This window comes from Helicoverpa armigera, chromosome 8 (genome assembly GCF_030705265.1).
Source record: "Helicoverpa armigera isolate CAAS_96S chromosome 8, ASM3070526v1, whole genome shotgun sequence".
In the NCBI taxonomy this organism is placed as follows: Eukaryota; Metazoa; Arthropoda; class Insecta; order Lepidoptera; family Noctuidae; genus Helicoverpa; species Helicoverpa armigera.
Window position 1 is genome coordinate 1,200,377 of NC_087127.1, and position 25,956 is coordinate 1,226,332.

At 38.1% G+C, this 25,956-nt stretch overlaps 4 protein-coding genes across 8 annotated transcripts in view; 2 read left to right on the plus strand and 2 right to left on the minus strand.

The window, feature by feature from the left end:
* The first annotated feature begins 174 nt into the window (after positions 1–174).
* Positions 175–20,094, plus strand: LOC110383432 (kinase suppressor of Ras 2). Of its 5 annotated transcripts, none has more exons than XM_049838061.2 (19): positions 175–495; positions 3,844–3,981; positions 4,284–4,422; positions 5,155–5,295; positions 5,836–5,965; positions 6,394–6,511; positions 7,178–7,273; positions 8,385–8,563; positions 9,090–9,172; positions 9,454–9,560; positions 10,038–10,179; positions 11,334–11,429; positions 11,904–12,028; positions 13,518–13,688; positions 14,245–14,430; positions 14,803–14,948; positions 15,816–15,947; positions 16,340–16,469; positions 17,311–20,094. In XM_049838061.2, exons 1-19 carry the CDS (start codon positions 331–333, stop codon positions 17,461–17,463), a joined length of 2,577 nt encoding a protein of 858 aa, XP_049694018.2. In that variant the 5' UTR covers positions 175–330; the 3' UTR covers positions 17,464–20,094. The 5 variants fall into 5 exon arrangements, with proteins under 5 accessions (XP_049694018.2, XP_049694020.2, XP_049694019.2 ...); XM_049838063.2 differs by having other exon boundaries at positions 14,803–14,936; XM_049838062.2 differs by having other exon boundaries at positions 11,337–11,429.
* Positions 20,095–20,378: 284 nt separating this feature from the next.
* Rrp40 (Ribosomal RNA processing 40) lies at positions 20,379–21,250 on the minus strand. The gene has a single exon (XM_021344184.3). It carries the CDS (start codon positions 21,132–21,134, stop codon positions 20,424–20,426), a length of 711 nt encoding a protein of 236 aa, XP_021199859.3. The 5' UTR covers positions 21,135–21,250; the 3' UTR covers positions 20,379–20,423.
* A 246-nt stretch (positions 21,251–21,496) lies between these two features.
* LOC110383422 (probable RNA 3'-terminal phosphate cyclase-like protein) lies at positions 21,497–24,156 on the plus strand. Its single transcript, XM_064035739.1, has 6 exons — positions 21,497–21,888; positions 21,993–22,178; positions 22,457–22,626; positions 22,888–23,022; positions 23,382–23,552; positions 23,932–24,156. The coding sequence occupies exons 1-6, from the start codon at positions 21,597–21,599 to the stop codon at positions 24,136–24,138; spliced, it is 1,161 nt and encodes a 386-aa protein (XP_063891809.1). The 5' UTR covers positions 21,497–21,596; the 3' UTR covers positions 24,139–24,156.
* Positions 24,157–24,664: 508 nt separating this feature from the next.
* The window catches only part of Cht6 (Chitinase 6), a 116,082-nt gene continuing 114,790 nt past the window's right edge, over positions 24,665–25,956 (minus strand). The window contains exons 24-25 of the mRNA XM_064035738.1: positions 25,589–25,888; positions 24,665–25,184 (exon numbers count right to left, since the gene is read on the minus strand). Of these exons, the coding sequence (XP_063891808.1) occupies positions 24,991–25,184; positions 25,589–25,888 (494 nt within the window). The 3' untranslated portion in view covers positions 24,665–24,990. The remainder of the gene's footprint in view (positions 25,185–25,588; positions 25,889–25,956) is intronic.

Genomic DNA, 25,956 nt, shown 5'->3' on the forward strand with positions numbered 1-25,956 from the left:
TCAAAAGTTAGTTTATTAATATAAAAACACCTAGTTTTATTGTCAAAAAAGATATATTAAGAATTTGTAGAAATAATGCAGATTTTTCTATTTTTGCAAACAGTGACATTTCGTTTTTCTGACAACTGTCAGATACCACCCACTTGTCTGTGGTTTTACAATGCCAATGCATGATCATAGACTAAAATATAGATTTTCTTCGGATATGGCCGCTGTATCGGCAATACAACATCTGCAATGTTTTGTAAATTCATTTTTATAAAATGAATAAGGTGTTTTTTACTTATGTATAGTGATTAGTGGACCGTGTACAGTGCTGTGATATTTGTAATGGATGCAGAGAACGAGTACGAAAAAAAGAGAGTTCGTGAGGCCATACAAACGATAGAGACTATCCAGTCCATGATCGACGTTTCAGCTGATAGACTCGAGGGTTTACGGACACAATGTTCGACGAGCGCCGAGCTGACGCAGCAGGAGATCCGGACCCTGGAGGTAGGGGTGCCGACCTTCACAACTCGTTACGCTTGTAGGGGAAATAGCAATGCCCTTGAAAGTATTATACGGAGAGGCCGGGCCTCAAGGACTTAGCTGCACTCAAGGACTGGGGTGAATAGTTCATTGCCGTAGTGGAAATCGTTGCCGTACGCGCGCGCCGCTCCCTCTCACCTTGAATGTTTACCTTTTTTAATTTCACGCGATAAAATACTGTGGTACTCATATTGTTGGTATTTGAATTTCGATGGAATAGAGAGGTTGTGAAATAATTTCAGACACTGAATTACAGTAATTATATGCGTCATTGCTCCTAAATATGTAGGTTTTTGTGTTAGAAATGGAAATTATACATAATAGTGGCATGTTTTGATACAATTTAATGAGAAAAAATGCATTCCTTTGGAGAGAGTAAATGATTGCCAGTTGTTAAGTCAATAGTTATGGAATGTAAGAATTTATATTGATCCACTGCTTTCTACTGCTACAACACAAGTTAAACAGTAGTACTAATGAGAATTTAATCTCTATGATGTGAGGAATTTCTCTTTCAAGATAAATCAGCACTCAAACATAATGATTTGAGATAAGTTCTATATTTTACAAGAGTTTATAAATACAACAAATATCTACCTTTTTCCTTCTACTACTGTTGCTAAGTTATCAAAATTTCTTACTATAGTCATGAATCATGCTTTATTTATAAATGACTTGTAAATAATGTAAAGGATAATTTAAATTTATTAGTTGTTAATTTTGCATCTATATATGAGACAATTAGACCCACCTCATATTAAATAGGCAAGATAGGTAAGGTAAAGCTACAGAAATGATAGCTTAACATAACAATATCGTCTACAATAACTACTTATTTATTATAATTATACTGTGAGACATAATATACTGACCTACTCAACAAATTGACCGTATGAAACTCAAGAAGCTTGGCAACATCAAATCTTTACTTAATATTATAAATGCTAAAGTAACTGTTTCTCTTACTTTCACACTTTAAGTACTGAACCAATTTAAATTAAACTTGGTAGCTAGTATCTCAACTGATATCCTATTTAGATATAAACCTTTAACAGTACAAAAGTCTGAAAATAAAGAAAAAGTTACTTTTTACCTGGTTGCAGAAAGTGGTTCTTCTGTGACAGTGTAAATCTATACTAGTGTAAGAAATAGGAAATATTCTTTGTTTGTTCTTGTACCCCAAAGGCTTTGAAACTACAGATTTGAAAAATTATCTCGCTTTCTAATTAACATAAGCTATATTTTATCCTGGTGCAGGCAGTAGTTCCTACGGGAAGCAGGTGAAACAGCAGGAAATCAGCTAGGAAACAATAATGACACATCCTAAGCCCATTAAACACAAATTTCATTATATTTGTCATGCCAATGTGTCACAGTGCCATAATATTATCAACAATGGGTGCGATATTTAGCTAAGTGATTCAATGCTAATATTTATATACTTCAACACATTTATAGATGTTTGTATAAGGTGTTCAGTGGTATTTATTTACCAACAATAATACAATTAGAGTCACATGAGTAACCAAAATTCATAAGCTCAGAAGTGGATTAGGAAGATGATGAACCAAAAGTATGAGGTGTTCATACCATCTGCCTAGTCTTTTGCCAACTTAATTGGGGTATGAAGTATTGCAAACAGTAAATAATTCATTTCAATTAGTCTGTTTTGGGCCTAAGTGCATGTCATCATTATGACCTTGACTTTTCCCTATTTTTTTGACTTCTAGTCTTACCTGATGCAGATGAGTCAGTGTTTTACACGGAGTAACTGCCTATCTGACTTCCTCAAACCTGATACCTCTTGGTCTTAGTGACCATATGATATGAGTACCAGAAATACTAACATAATTTTTTCATAATACCAAGCAAGACTGATATTTCCCTGTGCGTTTCCTGTGTGCTATATTATTGTCTCCCATATTATTTAATAAAGTAGGTATATTATTCGAAAACCGCAAATACAAACATTCTGTACCATTTTAGAATTCGGTTGTGGTTGTTAATATTATAAATAACACAACCTTCAAACATACGATTGGTTCTTAACTTATTTATAGTAATAGTTTATTGATAAATAAGGTTCAATAACAATAGTTTGTATGCCTGTATGTTTTTGTAAACAATAATATTGCTACACAATTTATAACATAGTAGATGCTGTTGATAGCAATCTGTTTGATATTAATCAACATTAATAGTAAGAATAGTATCTATTGATGAGTATGATATTGGTTTGTTGTTAACAGAATATATTATTGTTACGTCTATAAGATACACCATAATATGCTTTAAATGCAATCTCTACAGTAGACTGAACAATTATTAAGAAAAGTTTAGTTCTATTTTCCGCCGGTGGTTTCACTCGCGTTCTATGGTAATTTCTTAACGCGCCCGTTTATAAAGTAGCCCATTGCCTTCCTCGATAAATGGGCTATTTAACACAAAACTTTTTTTTAGCAGTAGTTCCCTAGTTCCCAAAAGTAGCGCATTCAAGCAAACACAAAACTCTTTAGACTGTTGATGTTGTTGTTAGGTGTTACGTGTAAATATGCTGAATTATATTTCTCCCACGAGATCTAATAGTAATTCATGCCCAACTATCGTCTATCGAGATCTTTGATAAAAAACTACGTGCGATTTAGAATATTGTTTTGCCTTAAGTATCAACTGAGAGATGTTTACGACTTTATCGTATGCGTTCCAAACTATCGCCATGACGACCGATTGTGCACGATCTGCGAAGAACAAAAATATTGGCGGCAGACGACTCAATAAATACAGCAATAACCACGAAAAATCGACTTCTACAGTAATTTCTACTTCTAAGAATATTTTCTTGGTTCCCTGATGTTTCTTTTTTGTAAAATGATTTACCTCTACACATGCCGCGACTGCATGGACACAATTGATAGCTAAGGGCGACTAAACGTGCTGCTGCAGCTTCGATCCGGAAAACCGTGTCATTTAAATACCTACATACAAACCAGAAGTGCAGCTGTGGCCGATTTTATGCAGTCGTGGCATGTGCGGTCGGCATTCAAAACTACGTAGACATCTATACCTACTAATATTATAAAGCTGAAGAGTTTGTTTGTTTGTTTGAACGAGCAAATCTCAGGAACTACTGGTCCGATTTGAAAATTTCTTACAGTGTTAGATAGCCCATTTATCGAGGAAGGCTATAGGCTACTTTTTATCCCGGTACGGGAAGTAGTTCCCACGGGATGCTAGTGAAACCGCTGGCAGAAGCTAGTTTATTATTGTCAATGTAAGAAATCCTCGCTACACCAATATTTCTCCTGGTTCCAGGGCAAGCTAGTGAAGCACTTCTCTCGACAGCTGGTGATCAAGGCCAGCTTCGGTGAGGAGTTGCGGCGTGAGCTCGGCGATGTGCCGTGTCTCGCGCAGTGGCTACGAGTCGTGGGGCTCAGCCCCGAGGCTATCGAGGTAAGGCTGGAAAAAATTGCATTTGTTATTAGATTAGTAAGGGCTCTGGGAAAACAGCTTGGTTAACTTTCAGTGGTGTACATATCAGACCTCGTCTTGAAGGGATAAGTTATGCTCCATTTTAATGCGATCTTGGATGGTAGTTTGACAATTTGGTTGACTCGCGAATTGAAGGTCGTTGAGCACGCTATCGTTTGAGGTTTTCAAATAAATGATGGTCCGAGTAAAAGACCCTTTTGGCCTGTTTGGAAGGCTGTGGGTTGAAAAGTCTGGATGTGGCTAAGATTCCTGTGGTTTCCCAGGCGGTATGTTCCCGCGTGGCGTCACTGGAGACGCTGCGGGAGCGCTCCGACCACGAGATGCGCGCGCTGCTCGCCGGCGCCCGCGACGAGGAGGTGCTGCGCCTGTGCCGCGCCATGCAGCGCCTCAGGTCTTATATAGGTGAGTGTGGCAGGCAAGGAAGACAAGGAAACCTCAGGAAAGATGTTCGACCTAACTCATCCTCCGAGCCTTTTCCCAATCATGTTGGGGTCGGCTTCCAGTCTAACCGGATTCAGCTGAGTACCAGAGCTTTACAAGAAGCGACTGCCTATCTGACCTCCTCAACCCAGTAACCCGGGCAACCCGATACCCCTTGGTTAGACTGGTGTCAGACTTACTGGCTTCTGACTACCCGTAACGACTGCCAAGGATGTTCAATGACAGCCGGGACCTACAGTTTAACGTGCCATCCGAAACACAGCCAATGGTGTCTAAGATATACTTAGAAAGTACATACAAACTTAGAAAAGTTGCATTGGTACTTGCCTGACCTGGGATCGAACCCGCGCCCTCGTACTTGAGGTTGGTTCTTTACCCACTAGGCCACCACGACTACTCGACCGATGTTCGACCTAACTAGTCAAGACAAATGTGTACATTGCCTTATGATTCTGTCTCCTACATAGCGAGTTGCTATCCGGTTCTTCTCGAAACCCTCTGTTACAGACTGATTCGGTAACCGATTCGGACCGTTACGGAATCAGGATTTTGGCATACTATGTTCTCATCTCTGTAATTTCCTATACATGATCCCATCGGAAGACCAAAGTCATTAACCTCCTACATGTTTATACAACCCTCAAAAGCAATTCTCCTTCATATGTGTTAACGTGATATGTCCTACCTACACAGAGGCGCTAGGTCGCGGCGAGGGCGGCGCGGAGCTGCAGCTGTTCTGGGACTCGTGGGAGCGGCAGGCGCGGGCGTCGCCGCGGGCCCCGCGCGCGAGGCACGCCAACCACGACCACCACGGCACGCCGCATAATAAGAAAGGTAAGTAACCTCTCATATATTGATATATGTTATGAGGTCCTGTTGTAGATTGATGTATGTAATTAGTAAATTTTACTCGAAAGAACAGCTGATTAAAACTGTCCTGTGTAACTGTAGATTTCAATTTTCTCAATGCCAAATTGAACACTTCTCTTTGAAATAGACGTACAGTATAAATAAAACAATATATAATGAGAAGGCCTCTTATTTTTCGAAAATTCTTACCAATCAAAAATTGTTAAAAAAAGGTGCTTTAATGACAACAGGGGCAATAAGAAGTGGTTCTGCCGTCAAAATCTCACCCAATCTTGTACTAATATTTGAAAATCAGGGCTGGGCTCAGTACAGTTTACTTATAGTTTATACTTACTGAGACATACCCCCTTGCCGTAGTACACTGTTTCTTTTTTTGTATACTTTGTGTTATTTTTCAATGTATGTAGGTATGTATGGCTAAATAATATGTATTATTTAGCCATACATACCTACAATAAATAATACATATATTATAGGTATGTATGACATAAGTGGTATTTTTAGGTGGCAAGTCTCCCCCCACTCCTGTGGCGAAGCGGAAACAGAACAGCACCCTGCCCGCGCCCGCCGCGCTCACCAAGTCACGCTCGCACGAGTCGCAGCTGTCCGTCAGACCTGATGCCTCAGACCTCAGGTAAAAGCAGGAGTGGAAATGGTACTATAAAAGTGAAGATATATAATAACTTAGATCATCTTCGATAGACGAGTATAGAGGAGAAGATATGCTGCGCTTCGGCTTACCCTAAATAAAATTGGTATGAGGATTGGAGGATAACGATGACGAAACTTTCAATATTGTAAATGAGTGCATTCGAAAAAAGAAAATAGTCTTCTGCATGTGCAAACTTTATTGACAGTATTTTTGGAAGTTTGAAGTATATTGATTTAATATTGTATGTATTTAGTGATCATTGAGTGCCAATATCCAGATTTCAAGAACGTACTTTTGTTTGAACACATTAGACCTTAAATGACAATTCTCCAATCAATATGTAATCCCCAAAAATTGTTTATGTTATTGACGGTACACCTATTTGAACTGAGTTTATCTTTTATTAACAGCGACAACAGCCAGTCCTCAGCAGTAGGCACAGGCGAGGTGACTCCCCCCGCCTCCCCGCACGACACGGAATCCGACAACACGCCACAACACCGACCCCTAGCTTACTACAATAATAACGTAAGTTTTACTTTATTTACTTACTCTTTTACTTCATCAAATGACTCCTCCCGAGCGTGAGAGGAGTCAGACTTCTACTGACTAAAACCCACCATGTTCCTTCTGGAGCCCTTTGTGTACCAGGGCCGCGGTAACTCGCTTAAAAAATCCCACAGCCGCAACTTTTACTAGCACTGCTTTTGCAATGTTAATATAATTAATTTGGCTTGACATTAAAAATATTCGACACTAAGGCCGGAAATTCACGGACCGCTTGAAGCAGTGTCAGTGGTGACAGCTTCAAGCTGTCGACTGAAGAGTGAACTGCAGAGTTCTATAGACGCAGATACACGAACCGCTCGAGCCGTTGCAAATGATTTGGGCGTTCGACAGCTTCAAGCTGTCGTCCCAGACTGCTTCAAGCGGTCCGTGTATTGCCGGCCTAACGCACTGTGTCGTATTTGCTTCGCTACGTTGTTACTTTGAGGTTAAAACAAATTAATTTCAAAATTAAAAATAAAAATTGGCTTATTTAACGTCTTTGCCGACGCGATTTCCAAGTTCCGGGAACTTCTTTATTCGTCAAATGGGGGAATTTATTTAGATTTAGAGTTTTTCGCATACGTGCGTTCGTTGCAAGCATAGAGGTAGATAAGGTACCCACACATGACCCGGGCTGTGTGGCAGCTGCGGCGCGCGAGCGGCGGGCGGGCGGCGCGGCTGGCGCGGCTCGTATGCGCCTGCGCGGTGACTCAGCCGCAGCCGCTGCCTCTCTACACGCAGGTATATAGGCTCTTAAGGGTCCGTTCAACCAGACCGGCTCGGAGAGCATCGGCGCGCATTTTTCTTTTCATACAGACCGGAGCCGATCGGCTGCGCGAGCATTAAAGAGCAAGCAAATGGTGTCAAACGTCAAGAAAAAGTACACGATCAGAGCCGGTCGGCTCCTCTTATTATTTCACACCGAGCGCCTTCGAGCATTCTCAATGACAAAAGCAGTGCACATGCAAAAATAAACCTTACTTCAAATAATAAGTACTTCATTTTCAACGTGTTAAGAATTTGCTCTTCCCTCCGAGCCGGTCTGTCTGAACGGACCCTAACTGGTTAACTTCCTTCAATATGTGAGAGATGTAGCATCTAGAAGATGGATTAGTGTTGATGGTACAATATTTTATTCAATTCAAATGCTTTATATCAGACTTATTTTGCACATATTTTGTTAGTCATACACTTAAGATCTATGCACCGCTCTCCGCATTTGCAGGAACTTATTCAGTTATATAGAAGGGTGTTTTGTGATATAATAAGGTCTAAATATTGTAAGAGTGAAACCTTGCTCGCCGACTGTGTCGCGCTGCATGGCGCCCGACATCGCATACACTCCATTACTATACTATACCCTATTCGCCGAGCCGTGAGCCAAAAGGTAAACAAAGAACAACACTTTTTCAAGATGGCGGGTATAACCCGACCGCAAAAATGTTCGCAGTATCTGTGGTCTACAATTTAGTACAGTTCTATGTTTGACAGTCAAGTCTTTTAGGTTCTTTTTACATGTAAACGATTTAATACATATTTAATTAAAAATAAGAAAATAATTTGCGGCTTTTATTATATTTGATTGCAAATAAGTTTGAAAGGATTACATAAGTTCTAAAATGTCATTTCTAATGTTGTCAGTGTAGTACCCCCGTAGTTATTGTTATAAAATATATTCACTACTTCAATCGTGACTTATTAAGAATCCTTTTTATGGTTTGTTTACCTTTTGGCTCATGGCTCCGTGAATAGGGTATAGGTACATATCCCCTATTGGACGTACACGCGTGACTCCAACATAGTTGGGGTTCTCGGGAGATGATGATGACGTAGACGCGTGGCGTGCCAGCAGGTGGCGGTAGTGGCGCCGCGGTCGCCGCGCACGCCGACGGTGTCGCGCTGCATGGCGCATGACATCGCGCATCGCTTCACCAAGACCTTCAACATGATCGCGACATGCGATTACTGTGATAAGCAGATGCTCTTCGGTTCGGGACTCAAGTGTAAGGAGTGCAAGTTTAAGTGTCACAGGTGAGTATTTGGTCGAAATGTATACCAATTTTAACCAGTCCTTCCTTAAGGAATGGCCTATCTAAAACTGAAATCGTATAAGTTGTTCTTCTTCTTCCCGCACTGTTACCAATTTCATTTGGCGTCCGCGCAATGGCCTATTCCCAATTTTAGTTGCGGTCGGTACAATATATCTTCCGATTTCATTCCTCCCTGTCACTCGTCGTACTGACACTAACTCTGTTTATTTATGTCATCTTTAGTAATTCCTAACTTTATCCATTCTTCTTTTCATCCCTCTTTTTCACAGTCGAACACTGCTCGATAGGTACAGGACGATAGATTTTATTTCGTAATCGATACGATATGTAGTTACATCTTAAATAAACTATAATCGAATTACTTAAATGATGTTTGATTGAATAATGAATTTTTTTTATGTGTAAAACTCTTCATTAACCCATAGATTAATAATTACTTTACCAAGTAGAGGCATAGGATTTGCATTAAATTAATAGTAAGAAATAACATATTTTTGTTCTTTCAGGGATTGCGAGAGTAAAGTACCTCCCTCTTGTGGTCTACCGCCAGAGTTTGTGGATGCTTTCAAAGAAAAGTTCCATAAAGACGGTAAGTGCTAACGCATTTCAGCCGTTTTCACTGTCCACACCAAATGTCGTATGGTACATAGATGAAACCATTACTGACTACAAATAAATAAGGCACCAAGTAAATTCACAACATTTTTGATGACATAATAATAATAATTATTTTTTTATAAAATTACATATTTCACATATTTTGTAGGACGACAACTTATCTTGTTGAACTCTAGCTGTCTATATGAGTGGACATAGAACTATCTGTTTTTTTCTAGTATTTTATTCAATATATTGTTAATGTACATGCAGGCGGTTACTACGGCTACGTGTCGCCGACGCCGGGCCGCGGCACAGGCTTCCTGTCGTCCCTCACGCATCGCCGCCGGCCACACGCGCCGCCCGCGCCTCACCATCAGGTTATATATGTACTCATATTATTCTCATATTATCCTACTGAACATAAAAATTATCCTATTCTAATAGCTCTTCATCAAATATACACCGAAACTAACTTGGGTTTTCATCTCGGATAGTATTTTCACAATGCGATACGAAAAAAAATACATGACTTAAATCCAACATGGCCGCCGTCCCAAGGTGGCGGATTGGCTATTTGAAATGCAGCCCTATAATATAGGTATAAAAAAGTATTTAATAAAAATAATAGTATCAAAAACTTTATAGCATGCACAAAAAATTACAAAATAATTCGGACATTATGTCAAAGAAGGAAAACGCAGAGGGAATTATTATTTTTATCATTTGAAGAATCCAGTACAACTTGTACTTAACAAGCACCCAGTGAGGATCCTAAATTCTCAAAGCATTTTTCAGCCTTCATTGTCCGTAAATTTTCTGCTACACACACAGTAACTCAACTTCGTACATTACAGGGCGGTCCCGACTCTTCCTCCAACACGTCATCGTGCAACAGCTCGACGCCGTCATCCCCTGCGCTGGCGCCGCCGCTCACCCCCCACCATCCGCATCATCCCCACCACCCACCCACTACGAAGCAGCAGTTTCATTTCCCTGGTATGTGTCATTTAATCTTAGGATTATTGGATCAATCTACTTATACAATATTATATTCGGTACCTCCTTGTATAACACTGGTACTCAGCCGCATCCGTTTAAACTAGAAGTCGACCCCAACGCAGTTGGGAAAAAGGCTTGGGATGATGATGGTTATTCAATAGAAATATGGTAAGTTCATCCAAAAAGTTTGATTTTAAGGCGCAGCAGTACTCAGAAGATTACATCCATCGTTGCAAAAGGTATCACTTTCTACCTCTTTACCTGAGACGTGAAATTAATGATATATGTTTTTTACTTAATCTTGCAAATGGTTCTATTGACTGTCCTGATTTGCTATCCAAATTAACACTACGTACCAATAAAGTAGAACTCCGTCAACGACCACTATTGGATATACCTTTTGCAATGACTAATTATAGACATAATTCCTTTTTCTTGAGAAGTGCTAATAAGTTTAACAAATTGGCGCGGGAACTTGATATAGACTTATTCTGTACTAAAACAAATACAGTCAGACGACTTATAGCTGACTCATTTTTTGGATAGGTAAAACTCTATAACGAAACATTTTTCTTTTTTCTTTATAATATTTGAATCACTTGGCACGCAACATTGGATAGATACCTACTTATTGTTATCGACATGTGTTATTGACATTATCTGTGGAGGCTTGTCATTAGCGATATGATTATTGTATATTGTAAACTATTATTGTATTAGTCTGTAAGCCTTCTTAAAATATAAATAAATAAATCGCAGAACCATGTTGGGCTCGACTTGCGGTGTAACCAGAGGCAGCCTAAGTACCAGTGTTTTAATAGTTCGATTGTCTACCTGTCCTCTATATAGTTACCCGGGCAACCCCTCGTTAAGACCTAGTTATCAGACTTTTTGGTTTTTGATTACCTTTAACGGCTGCCAAAGATGTTCAAATGGGAGTTGAGACCCTAAACAAAATCAAGGAGGTGACCGAAGAGGCGAGAAAAAAGATCATGTTTTTTTGTCTTATCATATGCGATCATCGCTTACGCGATATAACCATATTTTCACCAATCTCTGGTCACCATTCTCGTTTAGTATTTTATTTGGTAAAAGTAAAGTAAGTTTAGGTATATGTTCAGTTGTGTCAGTGGCGTGTTGTCTGTTGCCAGAAGTAAAGCCGGTGGTGTCGAGCCCCAACCACGTGGCGGTGCAGTCGCCCGCGCGCCACCACGACAAGGAAGACCTCACCGCTAGTGTTAAAAGTGGTGAGTTATCACTAGTTGTATTATTATTAATAAGGCTGAAAGAACCCCAAAGCGGAGCGGAGTTCTTAAAACAATTGGAATTTCTCCACTCAGGGTTACTACTGAGTGGGCAAAGATGAAGATGTTTGAATGCGGATATTCTATTTGTGGTTTAAAAAAAATCTCGCTCCGTTTTAGTGGATTGTGATCCTTTTTCATTTTTGTTTTGTTTCTTAAGGTGTATAAAATAAATATTATGCAGTTTCTAGACTTTTATGAAAGTAGAAATGTCCAGAAAAGTGAGTTTACACTTGTTTGAATTTTAGGTAATTTTAAAAGATGTCAGAAACTGTTGTATAGCTGAAATATCAAAACTGAATTTTATTATAATGGCACCAAACTTGGTGAGAACTGGATGTTGTCATCGACTTTGACCATGTTTCTATCGGCCATGGTGATCAAAACTCAACCTTACAATTGTACATAATATTGCAGGCGACAGTTCCCGCTGCGTGTCGCTGTCGGGCTCGGGCTCGACGGACAGCGGCGGCTGTCAGCGCGGCGACTCGCTCGACATGTCCAACAAGCACGGAGACTCGCGGTGGCCCAGGCAGAATAGTGTAAGTTTATATTATAGTCTTATATTCAGCTCGTTTGTAAGGAACTGGGAATAACGAGAAACTTTCATGAGCAGAAAACATCATACAATCATCAAAAAGAAAGAACCTACATTTATTTACAAGAACACGACGCATAACATAAAAGTAAAACATGTAGATTATAATTATATGGAAACAATACGTAACAGAAAGACAATGATTTGACATGAGAGAAACTAGGTAAACTATGCGTCACACTCACGCAAAACGTCAATCTATGTTAACGAAATAAAAGAAAATACACAAAAATAAAAACTCGAATTGTAAACTTTTGATTTTAGAAAGTCGTTAAAAAAACCAAATTATTTGCCAGTCAAACCAATTTTATTTTAACAGAAATCAATACAATTAATATCCATGTTTACATACATATCTCTGAAAGCTTAACTCCTACATATTACACACTATCAGTAAAAGTTCCCACTACACACAACACACAGTAGCTATATTCCCGACACAGATAACGTCACCCACTGTAGCTCACTCCGATAACTTACTGATAATGACATTCAATACTCGCTGACTATATTGTTGTAATGCTATTGTTTCATAGGCTAAAGCTTTTTTATTGTTAAAAGTGTAATTTACAAAAAAAAAAATACCTACTCAATATAATTAATGTACACACTTACATACATATCTCTGAAAGCTTTACTCCTACACTACACACTATCAGTAAAAGTTCCCGCTACACACAACATACAGCAGCTATATTCCCGTCAGAGATAACGTCACCCACTGTGGGCTGCCGACGATAACTTACTGATAATGACATTCAATACTCGCTCACTATATTGTTGTAATGCTTTTGTTTTACAATACTTTGTGGGGTGAAAGCTTTTGTTACCTTTTTAATGTTAAAAAGTTTGACTTTGGATGTTCAAGTGTTGTGTTATGTGTGACCGAATCATGGACTAGTCTTGGCAACTGCTTAGTAGTGATTGGGAAATGAAAATTGTACTATAATATTTTATAGGATAAAGCTTTTTGTTACCGTTTATTGTAAAATAGTGTAACTTTGGATGTGTGGTGATGTTATGTATGGATTCATTTGTTGTCTTTGAATCGTGGAATAGTGTTGGTAACTGCTATTTAGTGGTTGGAAAATAAAAGTTTTAATCATGTCTATTTTTCTACGGAGCCGAAGATTGTTTGAAGAAGTAAGTTTAGGATTTACAACGTTTTTGTTTAGCTGGTCGCATAGAGCGACTGTTGTGTTTCAGATACAATTTTCGGGTCGGGCTGAAATCGCTTTGAAACTTTCACGATATGTAATATTTAATCTGAAAGTGCAGTCCCATCGGACTATGAGTCTTGAGAACTAGAAAGTGCACCTGTATCTGCACAAACGCTGTCTTCTTCTTTCGTGTCGATGACATGTCTTATATGACAAACGCTGTAATATCTGATATAATTCAATTTGATAAATACATGTATTTTTCCTTCACAGCTATCAATGAAAGAATGGGACATCCCGTACGACGAGCTGAAGCTGTTCGAGGTGATCGGCACGGGGCGCTTCGGCACGGTGTACCGCGGCAGCTGGCACGGCGCCGTGGCCGTCAAGGTGCTGCACGTGCTCAGCGACGACTGCGTGCCGCTCGACACCTTCAAGCACGAGGTAAGTCATATGCCTAGACTTGTTCCCTATAATATAGGTGTCGGTTGAGTACGTGGAGTGCCTATTTGACATCCTCAACCAAATTACTTGGGAAACCCAGTACTCCTTGGTAAGACTTTCTGGCTCCAGACTACCAGTAATGAATATTTAGGATCTTTAAAGGTGCTGCTCATATTCGACGACTGTGTACACCTTCAAACATGAGATAAGTGTTGCTTGTAACGTGATTAGTCTTTGCCTTAAAGCGGGCTGCTTCGGCAAGGTATTTACAAACGGTAATTAATAATCTCAATCTGTGTACCTTTGATACAATGACTTTGAAGGGCTTACCTAGCCTTTATATAAATTAGTGGATCCACAATACCCCTTGATAAGTATGAAACCAAACCAATTTATTGATCAGCCACAAGCACCGAAAATGTTTTAGAAATGCATCGCCATTTTGCAAAATCAACAGAAAAATCATCAATCAACAGTCTGGCAACTAACCTCAACTTATATGGGACATAGATCTTCAAGTTAGACCAATAAATAACACAATCTCTTCATATTCCAGGTAGCGACATTCCGCAAGACCCGTCACGAGAACCTGGTCCTGTTCATGGGCGCGTGCATGAAGCCGCCGCGACTCGCCATAGTGACGTCGCTGTGCAAGGGCATGACGCTGTACACGCACATCCACCTGCGCAAAGACAAGTTCACCGCCAACAAGAGCGTCATCGTTGCGCAACAGATATCTCAGGTGAGGAAAGTTTGCGCAAAATTTTTGTTGAGTTGCGCAAAATTATGTTGGTTTGCGCAATTTGCGCAACTAGCAAAAAGCATCCTAGTAATGTTCATAGGCGCCTGCATGAGGTGAGTGTGCAAAATTGGCCAACATTTATATTTACAAATATTATGTTTCCGTAAAAGGTTCATTTCTACTTTTAACCCCAAACTCTAACTACCAATCGCGTCCCGTGGACATTACATCACGCACCCAGATACAAAGTAGTCTTATTGTACAACCATGTTGTACCAGTAGTTCCTGAGATTAAGCACAAAAACTCTTCAGTGGTCTTCAACTTTGCAGTAAAAGCACACACAATCTTAATCACCACACTTCTTCTTCTAGGGAATGGGCTACCTCCACGCACGAGGCATCATTCACAAGGACCTGAAAACCAAGAACATATTCTTAGAGAACGGCAAAGTGGTGATCACGGACTTCGGCCTCTTCAGTGTTACCAAACTTTGTTTTGGAAACAAATTAGTACAAAGGTCATTAGTCAAACTTTTTGCACTTATTAACTTAGATATAGATAATTTTAGATACTAGTGGGTTTTTGTATTCTGTGCTTGTAATTATGAAATTGTGGGACAGTTTGAAATATACTAGCTATTTCCCGCGGTCTCACTCGCGTTTCGTGGAAACTAAATTCCCGTACCTAAATAAAATATAGTCTATTGATGTCGCCCGGTGATCTTGCAGCTTCCCAATACACTTGACTTTATATATAAGTCAGTAAAAACATGTTTTTGCTGCATGCATTCTGCCTATATTTTTATTTGAACACAAGCACAGTGTACAAGCACTATTAGGATAATATTATCATTAATTCCAGATGTTTGTGTAAAGGAAAACAAAAAAAATCCTATTAAATTATATTTATCATTTTTCCTTTATGCAATTCAAGTGAAATCTAGATTTTATGTTAAAAAAAAACAATTGTGTGTAGGTACAATCCCTACTATACCATCAAATGCACTGCACAGCCTTTTGCGTAACATCTGACATAAACCATATTAGCTTTATTCTTTGATCATACTTACTAAGGCTGAAAACTTGCAGTAGACAAGCATGCTGCACAATCATTTGAATGAAAACAATATAGATCCATTAGTTTTTCGTAAAGAATCATCCATTTCGTCTATTGTCTTTGAATACTCATGAAATAAACTCCGACTTGTAACTTGGGGACTTGTCTCCCACTGGCGCCGAAGCATTTGCAGTTGAGTGATAAGTAAGGACGCCTCTAACAAACGACAAATATTAACAGAATTCAAATGTTTATATGTTGCAGCCAGTTGTCAAAATAGTTAAAATAGCATAATATTTATTTCTGATGGTGTTTACTCGTGTTGCAGTCTGCGCGGCGACAGCCTGGGCATCCCGGCGGGCTGGCTGTGCTACCTGGCGCCCGAGCTGTGTCGAGCACTCACGCCGCACGCCAGCCTGCACCTGCCCTTCTCCAAGGCCACCGACGTCTACGCATTTGGGTAAATATTCTATTTATGTACATGTATCAGGCATCTCAAGGCGCTAAATAGATATCAAACATGAAACTAATTATATAGGTACTAATATATACATTAAAACTTTATAAAACAAATACACACGACATTGTTTATGCACTGTCCTATTTATAGACGCGTAATGACTTTTTGTTGGTTGTCTTACCTAAAATGGAGCGAGAATAGATCTCGCTCTGATGATTTTTTATTTCAAAATGCAGAAGGATTACTAAAAATCTATGTAAATGTTACGTTGTTTAATATTACTAATATATACTTGAGTAAAAAGCCCTATCAAGACTGTTTACCTTTGGTTACATATGTAGCCAAATAAAGTTAAACCATTATAATAAAACAATTAACTTATTTATCAACAGTACGGTGTGGTACGAGCTGCTATGCGGTGAATACCCGTTCAAGAGCCAGCCGCCCGAGGCCGTCATCTGGCAGGTCGGCAAGGGCGTCAAACAGTCACTCGCTAACATGCAGGCCTCCAGAGATATTAAGGTAAACATTTTTGGACGCTAACTAAGCAGGATATAAGCAGACTGGAGGCTTTTGAGATGTGGTGCTGGAGGAGGATGGAGAGAATTAGCTGGACGGAAAGAGTTACTAACGAGGAAGTACTAAACAGAGTAGGAACTAAGAGGCAACTATTGCAAAATATAGAGAATAGGAGAGGAAAAATGATAGGACACCTTATACGTCACGACGATTTTATCAAAAACATCGTGGAAGGGAAGGTCGAAGGAAAGAGAGGAAGGGGTCGTCCAAGATATAGCTACATCAAGCAAATTAAAGAAAAGGTGAAGGTTGTGACGTATAAGGAAGTTCAGGAGTTGGCGCTAGATAGGTGTAAATGGAAGGAGCTGCACCGACAAGAGCTGGGCTCTTAAATTAATGATGATGATGATTTTTAAGTCAAAGTACCTGTATAAGTAGACTAGTAGAAGCCTATGGCTTCAACCGCGTTTAAAAGGTAGTAGATATAATATAAGTAAAGCTGTCCTCAATAAGAAGGTTGTCTAACAGCTCTGAAATAAAATTTCAAATTGTACTAGTAATTCCTGAGATCAGGAAGTTTGATAACCAGCCCATTGATAAAATCGACGAGTTGACTGATGGTTGTGTTTTGGTTATTATTCACCTAAGTTCACTAACTACATAAACGTATTTTTTTCTCAAAACGACTGTTTACTTTGGACTTAGAACGTAAAAATTCATAACACTAGTAAAAAATTTATTAAATTTTATATTAGAAAACTGTTTACAATTTTAGAAAACTGTTGTTTATATAGACCTTAGATTTGTAGTTTGGCAAAGATTGATGAATATATTTATTCCCCAGGACATCCTAATGCTATGCTGGTCGTACCGCTCAGCAGAGCGACCGGACTTCCCGCACCTGCTGTCCACGCTGCAGAAGCTCCCACGCAAGCGCCTCGCGCGGTCACCCTCGCATCCCGTGCATCTGTCCCGGTCTGCGGACTCCGTGTTCTGAAATATGAGGGTAGGATGCTGGGAGATTGTGGTGGAGTAGGCTGGTATCAAACGTAATGGCGGCGCAGTGTTACGGAGGGCATTGGGTAGGTGGTGTAAGTAAAGCGATTTGTGAGCCGTCATTGAGTTTGGTGAGGGCTAAATAAGATCTGTATGGATTCCTTCTTGTTTATCTGTTCTGAAATGTTTGGTAACCTAAAAAGTTGGAAGGTTTCGTATCTACAAGACGAGATTCTTTTTATTCCTTATCAATAAGTTGATGCTAAAGTTCTTGTTATACTATTTTACTTTCAATAACTTTCCTTATATCTTCTTTCTCGTATAAGAATCTCTCTGCAATCCCTGCCCATTGCCTTCTTACGGATTCCTTATCCCATCATTGCAAAAGTTGGATTAAACGTTATTAGTTTAATCAAGACTTACTACTTATTCACGCCAGCCACTCTCACCACAAAGGGTATTCGCCAATCTCGTATATCGACGAAATAATTAAACTATGTATTCAAACATTTCACCTGACCCCGGTCATTTGAAATACCATGGATATCTTCTCTTCAACAAATTGGGAGAACAATTTACTATAAATTATTTTCTAAGTTATTTATTTTAATTATCATAATTGACCGTATCGTCCAAAATTGTCGCATAATTTATTTAAATTAATTTGTAAATATTTTGATGTTTTCTTTGATTTGTATTTATCATTGCTAAGCATGAGACATCTTCAATGTAAAGATGAGCGCTGTAAGTATTAAATTTGATTTATTTTTAAAATTAAGACTATGAAAAAGACAGAAATTGTCCTCCCAACTTGTCTATTAAAATATAACAAAGAAGTTATATTCAGTATAACACAACAAACGGGTTTTCGATACTTAGTATAAACATTTATAAATAAAATGTAAAATATGTTAATAATGTCTATTGTAAGTAAACAATCTTGATCTCTGAATAATCGATAGAATAAATTATATTTTCGTAATTAAAGTAATAACTGATTCTAGTAAAAAAAATGAAAAAAAAAACAAGTGAAAATGACTGCTTTGTTGATAGAATGTAAATATTATGTACAGTGTTACGATTTTGCTGTGATCGATTACTCGACTGTTTTAAGTTGCAAATGAAACTACACAACAACATCTTGGATTCACAAAATAAACAATGTTGAATAAATACGAGATGAAACAATTATGACTGTACTATGAACCTTTGAAATGACATCAGTGGATTTTGTATCTCAAAACAGTCGAAATGAATGCACTGATCTATTGTACCAAGTGAATACCAAGATAAAGCCTTATAACATTTATAAGAAAGCTCCAGTAATTGGGTCTATAGCTGTCCAAAATAGACTCAAAAGTGTTCTCCGATAAGAATACTTATTTTATTTACGCGTTTAAGTATTTGTTTCAAAATATTATCAAAAAAACGTTGAGCAATATTTTAATGTCAACCTCAGTATCAATAACTTTACAGGGTTCTCAAAAATAAGGTTAGTAAAATATTTTTTTAGACCCAAAGGTATAGCCTACTAGATTAAAAAAACTGTATTACTATAATAAATGTCTTAAAATAATGATATAATTATAAAACTACGAAGATCAGTGCATTCAACAAAATATTCTGTCTATACTAGGCTAAGAGTTGACATCTTTCATACCTACTACGTTATTTTTACAGGTTTTCTTATTAAAATCTTCTATGATAGTCCCCTGTGGTACGACACACGAATTTATTTGATATTACATAGTATAACGACAGTTTATTTAATGTAAAAGTCAAAATTTTAGCGAAGGTTTAAGAGATTATTGGGGTCATAATTATTCTGTTCCATCAGAAGCAAGTTTTGCTTCATTGTGACTGTATGATTAAAGCTACTTTTTATTCATACAGATAGTATGTCAATTTAAATAAAGTTGCTGGCTCTAATAATCTCTTCAGCTATCTAAATACAAATATGTTTTGTAAATAAAAGAATATAACATTCCTTTTCGTAGGTTGTTGAGGTTTAAAACTTGATAGTTACTATTCAAGCTGTAGTAAGTACATCAGTTTGTATCTTTTTAAAAGTTACCACTTTCTTATATCGTTGCTAAGAGGCTTATCGTTAGTCTAGGCTGAAATACAGGCGATGTTTATGCTGTGTCGCGGGCTTAGATGTGACTGAGAAAACTAGGAAAAAATAAGTATTATTAAATGGGAGTAAAAAAATTCGAACAGAAAATCAATAAATTGGCACAAAATTATTTTAATTGTATAAAATTCTGTGTGTCAGTCACATCTAAATCCACCACATGAAAGCTATTATCAAATCATCAATTAGCAAAAAATATCATTTAAAATGAAAAAAAAAAGAAAATAACAGTTCATTATTTTATTGTTTACTAAATTATTGTTATAATTAAAGGAAAATTGTTCTGGTCAGTCGACTCCTATTACTATAGTTTGTAATTAGGCGAGGCGTCCGCAATCTGTACATAGACCACCCGCTAGGCGCCCGCCGTTTGTAATATATATTTATTAGAAGAGAACAATGGTTGGAATGCAGATGGATGTAGTTTTACATTATGTATTGAGATTTGAAACGATTAGGTTAGTTGCATTTGCCAAAATAAATTTCCCGATCACTGTTTTTGGTTGTTTTATTTATGAAATACATAGAAAGAACCTATACATATGTTAATTATTGAATCCCAGTGCTGGGTACAACATAAAAAAGTATAAAAACGTACAATATCCGCCTTGTACCGTTCATGGTATGGTACAAGAACTTTCAGTTGAAATTATCATAATGCTTAGTTAGAAGTTATTACAACATTATGGAAGTATACTGATTTAATTAGCTTCTTAGTATTTATATGGATAGGGGAATTTTGGGAGTTTGTGAATGGGTGAATAATTCATTGAAGGAAAGTCCATGTTCTTAACTTAAAATATGTATTTATTTTAACTTTATAAATGTTATGAAATATGTCCAGCCAATATACCAGCAATGTTTGTGCACATGCTTTTGATCTCATCATTACTCAAATATTCTGAGCCTAAGATTGCATTTCCAAGTGCAATAGTTTCTCTCATAGTATTAGCCTTTATCCATATCCTGCCATTCATGCCTGCTGCTAACTCAAAAGGCCACTCATTCTTCAAAGAGTCTAATAATGGACATTCAGGATTTAATATCTTCCTGATTAAGTTTAATGAGCATTTAAATACGAAGCCGTCTTCTAGTACGCCCAATCGGCCCTTCTTCCCGTGAGAATCGACGCAAACTATCTCAGGTTCCATGTCTTTACTTGCTACAAGCATTTTAGCGTAGACGACGTCACCCAGCAGCACTTTAGGCCTGTTCTTCTTCGTAGCTCCTTCAAAGGACAGGTAGGACAGAGACGCCGTGCAACTAGCTCCAACATCAACTCGAAAAATATCTCCTGCCTTTTGAATCACGATTCCTATGACATTTTCCCCTCGTGCTGGAATGTAGCGCTTTTGGTAGTTGTCCACCCAGTATGTGTTAGGTGGCCGTTTTCTTAAAGTTCCAGCTTTTGTAACGAAAATACCGTCGATTTCCTTTCGTAATCCAGGCCCGAGTATAACTTTACTTTTCTCGCCAACTGCGGCTATTTCTTCACAGTGATCTCCCGGCAGAACTACGTCTCCAATTGATACTTTCATTATGATTTCGTTTTATCATAAGCCTTAGAAATAGCTAAGGTTTATCGCAAGAAATAAACAGTTTTTATTTTTACACAATAATCAACAGTGCACATAAAATAACCTCAAAGATTGTTTTGACAGTGAAACGCTGTCACTTCACTGAAAGCACTATTTTCGTTTAGTTTAAGCAAGGGACTATAATAGTTATTAAATTACAATTTAAATACTTTATGAATAGAAGTGTAAAAAGAAAAAACTCATCTATAAGTCCAATTTCCAAATACTACTAGCTTGCATGTAAGCTATTATTATGTTGTGTAATTAATAAGAGAAAAGAAATATGGCACGTTTCGTTATTCCACGTTTCTGATTTGACAGTGACAGTTTAAAAGTATATAATCTGTCCCGCACACACCGCTCACACGTGTTTTTATTTGGCCGAATGTTTACATTTTTATTTTATCCAAAAACTCCTGAAAAATGTTAGCGACAGTGCGTAATGACTTATTAGTTTATAAGGGCAGCAATTTCTTTCGTCAGAGACTGTTGCTGGCTACGTTAAGTGGTCGTGCAATTAAAATAGAAGAGATTCGTAGCACGCATGATGATCCGGGTCTTCGGGAGTACGAAGTAAGTTTGATACGGCTGCTGGATAAGGTGACGAATGGTACAAGAGTGGAACTGAGTCAGACGGGTACTTCTGTGTACTATCAGCCCGGGATATTAGTCGGTGGACAAGTTACACACAGTTGTAGCACGCAAAGGGGTATAGGTTAGTATTTCAACTGGTTTTCTTATATAAATTAATTTTGATGCTTATTTAAACATAACAGTACCACATAAGTTGCTTATAATCATACCCATAAAACTTTCCAGGTTATTACTTAGAAATACTGCTAGCATTGGGTCCATTCTGCAAAGAGCCATTGAACGCAGTGCTACAGGGAGTGACCCACAGTGATCTGGACGTGTCAGTGGACAAAATCAAGACAGCCGCCCTGCCTGTGCTGCTGAAGTTCATACTAGTTGACGATGGACTTGAGCTTAAAGTTGTGAGAAGAGGTCAGTCTAGAATTTAGTATAATGCATATAAGGCATGAATTGAAAAAATGCATTGACGCTTCACCACATGCATTTTTGAAAGGTGCCTATAAAGTCTCTTGCTGGTTCTTTTTCTCGAGACCTACTCCTTGAAACTGTGCAACTAGTTTGACGTTTCGAAGGAGCTTTTAAAGGCCTACTTGAAATTTATCTTGAGTTTGACACCGAGATGCAATAGGTAGGGGTGCCACGTTTTGTTCAAGTTGACAAATTACAGTCACACACATTTTATTTTTCAGGGGCACCTCCTCTCGGTGGGGGTGAGGTAGTATTCAAATGCCCAGTGAGACGCAGCCTGAGGCCACTGCAGTGGTCACAGTGGGGGCTCGTGAAGAGAATACGAGGCGTTGTGTATGCACTGCGAGTGTCTCCTACCATGGCTAATAGAGTTGTGGAGGCGGCTAAGGGGGTAAGGAAATTAATATTTTAATTTGCTGTTTCAGTGTGATTACATACCGAAATACAGTGATAATATTCTATGACCTTTACATCTTGATCGACTCATTATTTGAACGAGTGTGTTGCAGTAATAATTTTGGGATAATTTTACATTCAGATTAAATTAAAGCATTGTATTACATTGGTAAATAAATGTAACTTTTTAACAGTTTGGTTTAGTCTCATTTATATTATTACTTCAGCACTTAAGTAAATAGTGTTTTCTTTCTAGGTAATGTTAAACTTCCTGCCAGACGTGTACATCAACACAGACCAGTGCCGCGGTTCCAACGCGGGCAAGAGTCCTGGCTTCGGTATCAGTCTGGTTGCTGAGACTAATGAGAAGACATTCTACTGTGCTGAAGCTGTAAGTATACCAACCTTCTTGATAATGTAACTAGCGTAAAAAAACTCAAAACTCAAAAAAAAACTTTTACATACTTTCTACTTTAGCTATAAATAAAATAAGACATAAATTGTAACTAAATAATGGGAGAGCAAAATCTGATTTTATTTTAAGTACTTTTTTCGATTTTGTCAACACAGATGTTCAACAAGAAACTTGTTAGGGTGCCTTTTAATACCTGCTAAGTGTCGTGCCTTCGATCGACTAATTACGACACGCAGGACTGTAATATAACTTTGTGGCAAAACTGTCATAAAAATAATATTTTGAGTTCACTAATTTTTCTATAATTTTACTGATCTTAACTCAAAATTTCACAGAAATCAACAGACGTAGGCACGGGCGACATCACTCTCCCCGAGGACCTAGGCCGCGAGTGTGCACAACGCCTTCTAGACGAGATCCACCGCGGCGGCGCCGTGGACTCCGCCTTCCAGTGGCTTGTAGCGCTCTGGATGGCGTTAGGCCAGAAGGATGTCAGCGAATGTATTGTAAGTTAGCAATTTTGAACTTTATGTTGTGGGGTATAAGTATGTTTTTAGAGTGCGGGCCGCTTATGGAGAACAAAATGACGAGTGAGGAAGTCATAATGCAAAATTGTCATAGGAAGAGCTTCATCTATGGGTACTAGACAACTTATAAACAGACTTGTATACTTTTTTGCAAATACACGCCTACAATACATTGTATCTTTCTTCAGAATGTTGCACGTTCTTTTCAATGTACGCCAAAGCGCCGTACGTTACAAAAGTGCAGTGAACGAGCATCTAGGGATAATACAATATGTCGACATCGACAAATCAATACATCGATGCGAAAAAACATTTGATTTTTTGTTGATAACTTATCAAATAAACGTTTTTTTCCCAGGTGGGACCTCTATCAGACTACACGATAACATTCCTGCAACACCTCAAAGAGTTCTTCGGCGTGATGTTCAAGTTAGAAGTGCAGCGGTCTGATGCGTCTGACGAGGAGTCTGACGGTTCTGACGACGAGGGTATCACTCCTGCTAGCAAGATCAAAATGACATGCGTCGGAATAGGTTATGTTAATATAAGTAAGAGGACTCTATAAATATATTTTAAGGTATTATTTTTTGTTTTATTTAGATACATTAATTTCGAGTTTGAAGGAGGACTAAAACAGAAAAATTGTTACAATATTTTTTATTGTCTCAATAATCTTATATCTAAATGGTAAAATAATTAAGGCACATTCTGAAATGTATGTAAAACCTCGACAGTTGTCGGGGTCTCTCTCTGCCTTACACACTTCTATACGAACTTAACCTACGAGTTTATTATTGGCAGTGTTCTGTGTTCGTACGAATTCGATACAAAAGTACCACGATTTGACTTAGAATTATAATTACAAGGAGCACTGCAAAAAGACTGAAAATTATCCTAATTTAAAGTCATATTTCATCATGACAAAATTTTGTTAGTCAATGACAAAATATTGCAATGACCAATGACGTTGTCGTACCAGAGACAAAACTTTGTCATGAATTATGACAAAATATTGTCAGACCACTCGGATCGTGCCGATTCGTGCCTTCGCTTGTATCCACTCCTTTTTCACTAATATATTTTATTTATTCATAAAATTTAATTTACCTTTGTTCAGTCAACAATACAGGATAGTTAATATCACAAGATTTTTTACAAAATTTTGATAACATAAGAATATAAATATTAAAATAAACATACAGTAATAATAATTTTAAAGACTGAAATAATAAGTATAACTGAGAAATTAATTTAAATACCGTACATTAAGATGTTATAAATCACGATAATTAATATTTACAACTTTTTGTTACATTTTCAAGATGCTTTTCCAAAAATAATTTTATATTTTTTCCCAAAAAATTTTTTCTACTATTTCAAATTACAACCCCCATTTTTTTTATTCCAATACATATTTTTAAATATCTTTCTCATCACATCCAAGTCCTGCGGACCAGTTACAAATGCCTCCTACAGGATCGAAGCTGAGACCCTTAGGACAGATGTACTCCCATCCGAGGAGTGAGCCGTTGTCTATGCGCGCGCACGAGATGAACTTCTTGCAGGATTTCGGGTGAGGGAAGTTGCCGATGTCTAGGCACTCGATGTGGCCTGGGAAAATAAATAAACAGGTGTGTTACTTAAAGCAAATAAACTAAGTGGATAGGATAACTATGTAATTAGGTACTGTATACAATTTTGTAGTTTTGTAATATAGGCAGGATTTTAAGATAAAACAATAATTGCAACGATATGGATTTAGTCTTACAGCAATTATATAGTAGCCTTATAAACTTTTCACACTGAGCAAGACCGAACAAATAACATTAATATCTTCGATACAAAAAGTTGTGTTTTTTCAGGTTTGGAAAAAAATTGGCCGAGGCTTTGAGACTTAATCTGTCTTTTCTCGTCCTCTTGAAGTGTAAGTGCTCTTTACAAAACATCTTTAACAATATCTTCCAGAAATGGGAAAATTTCATTTATTGTGAGAATCATTTTGACTAGCAACTCACCATCATCATGCATCACGATCTTAGTTCCCTCCACGTACTTCACAGCCACCTTCTCATCACTGTCATCATAGTAGTCATAGTTCGCTATCGGCCGGTACGTCTTCTTGGGCGCCTTCGGAATCTTCTCGAACGGTTTCTTGGAGCGCCTCGGTATAGCCGTGGTGGAAGAGGGAGGCTCTGTTGGTCGGAGAGTGGTGGAAATCTTGCGTTGGATCTTCTTTCTGATCACTTTGCGGGGTGTAACTGTAGGAGGAGTCGGTGTTACGGGAGTCGTGATCGGTGATAGGTACTGGTATTCCTCTGTGGGAGATAAAGGTTTATATAAGCATCGTTCAGAATTTCGTTTTAGTTTCATGTTCAGTTCATAC

What these genes read in the sequence shown, in the direction of transcription:
- LOC110383422 (XM_064035739.1), top strand. Translation starts at nt 21,597, where the DNA reads ATGTTAGCGACAGTGCGTAATGACTTATTAGTTTATAAGGGCAGCAAT. An exon ending in TTGTGGAGGCGGCTAAGGGG is followed by an intron (nt 22,627 to 22,887) that starts GTAAGGAAATTA and finishes TTTTCTTTCTAG; the next exon opens with GTAATGTTAAACTTCCTGCC. An exon ending in CATTCTACTGTGCTGAAGCT is followed by an intron (nt 23,023 to 23,381) that starts GTAAGTATACCA and finishes AAAATTTCACAG; the next exon opens with AAATCAACAGACGTAGGCAC.
- Rrp40 (XM_021344184.3), bottom strand. Translation starts at nt 21,134, where the DNA reads ATGAAAGTATCAATTGGAGACGTAGTTCTGCCGGGAGATCACTGTGAA.
- LOC110383432 (XM_049838061.2), top strand. Translation starts at nt 331, where the DNA reads ATGGATGCAGAGAACGAGTACGAAAAAAAGAGAGTTCGTGAGGCCATA. An exon ending in TCAGCCCCGAGGCTATCGAG is followed by an intron (nt 3,982 to 4,283) that starts GTAAGGCTGGAA and finishes GTGGTTTCCCAG; the next exon opens with GCGGTATGTTCCCGCGTGGC. An exon ending in ACCGACGTCTACGCATTTGG is followed by an intron (nt 15,948 to 16,339) that starts GTAAATATTCTA and finishes ATTTATCAACAG; the next exon opens with TACGGTGTGGTACGAGCTGC.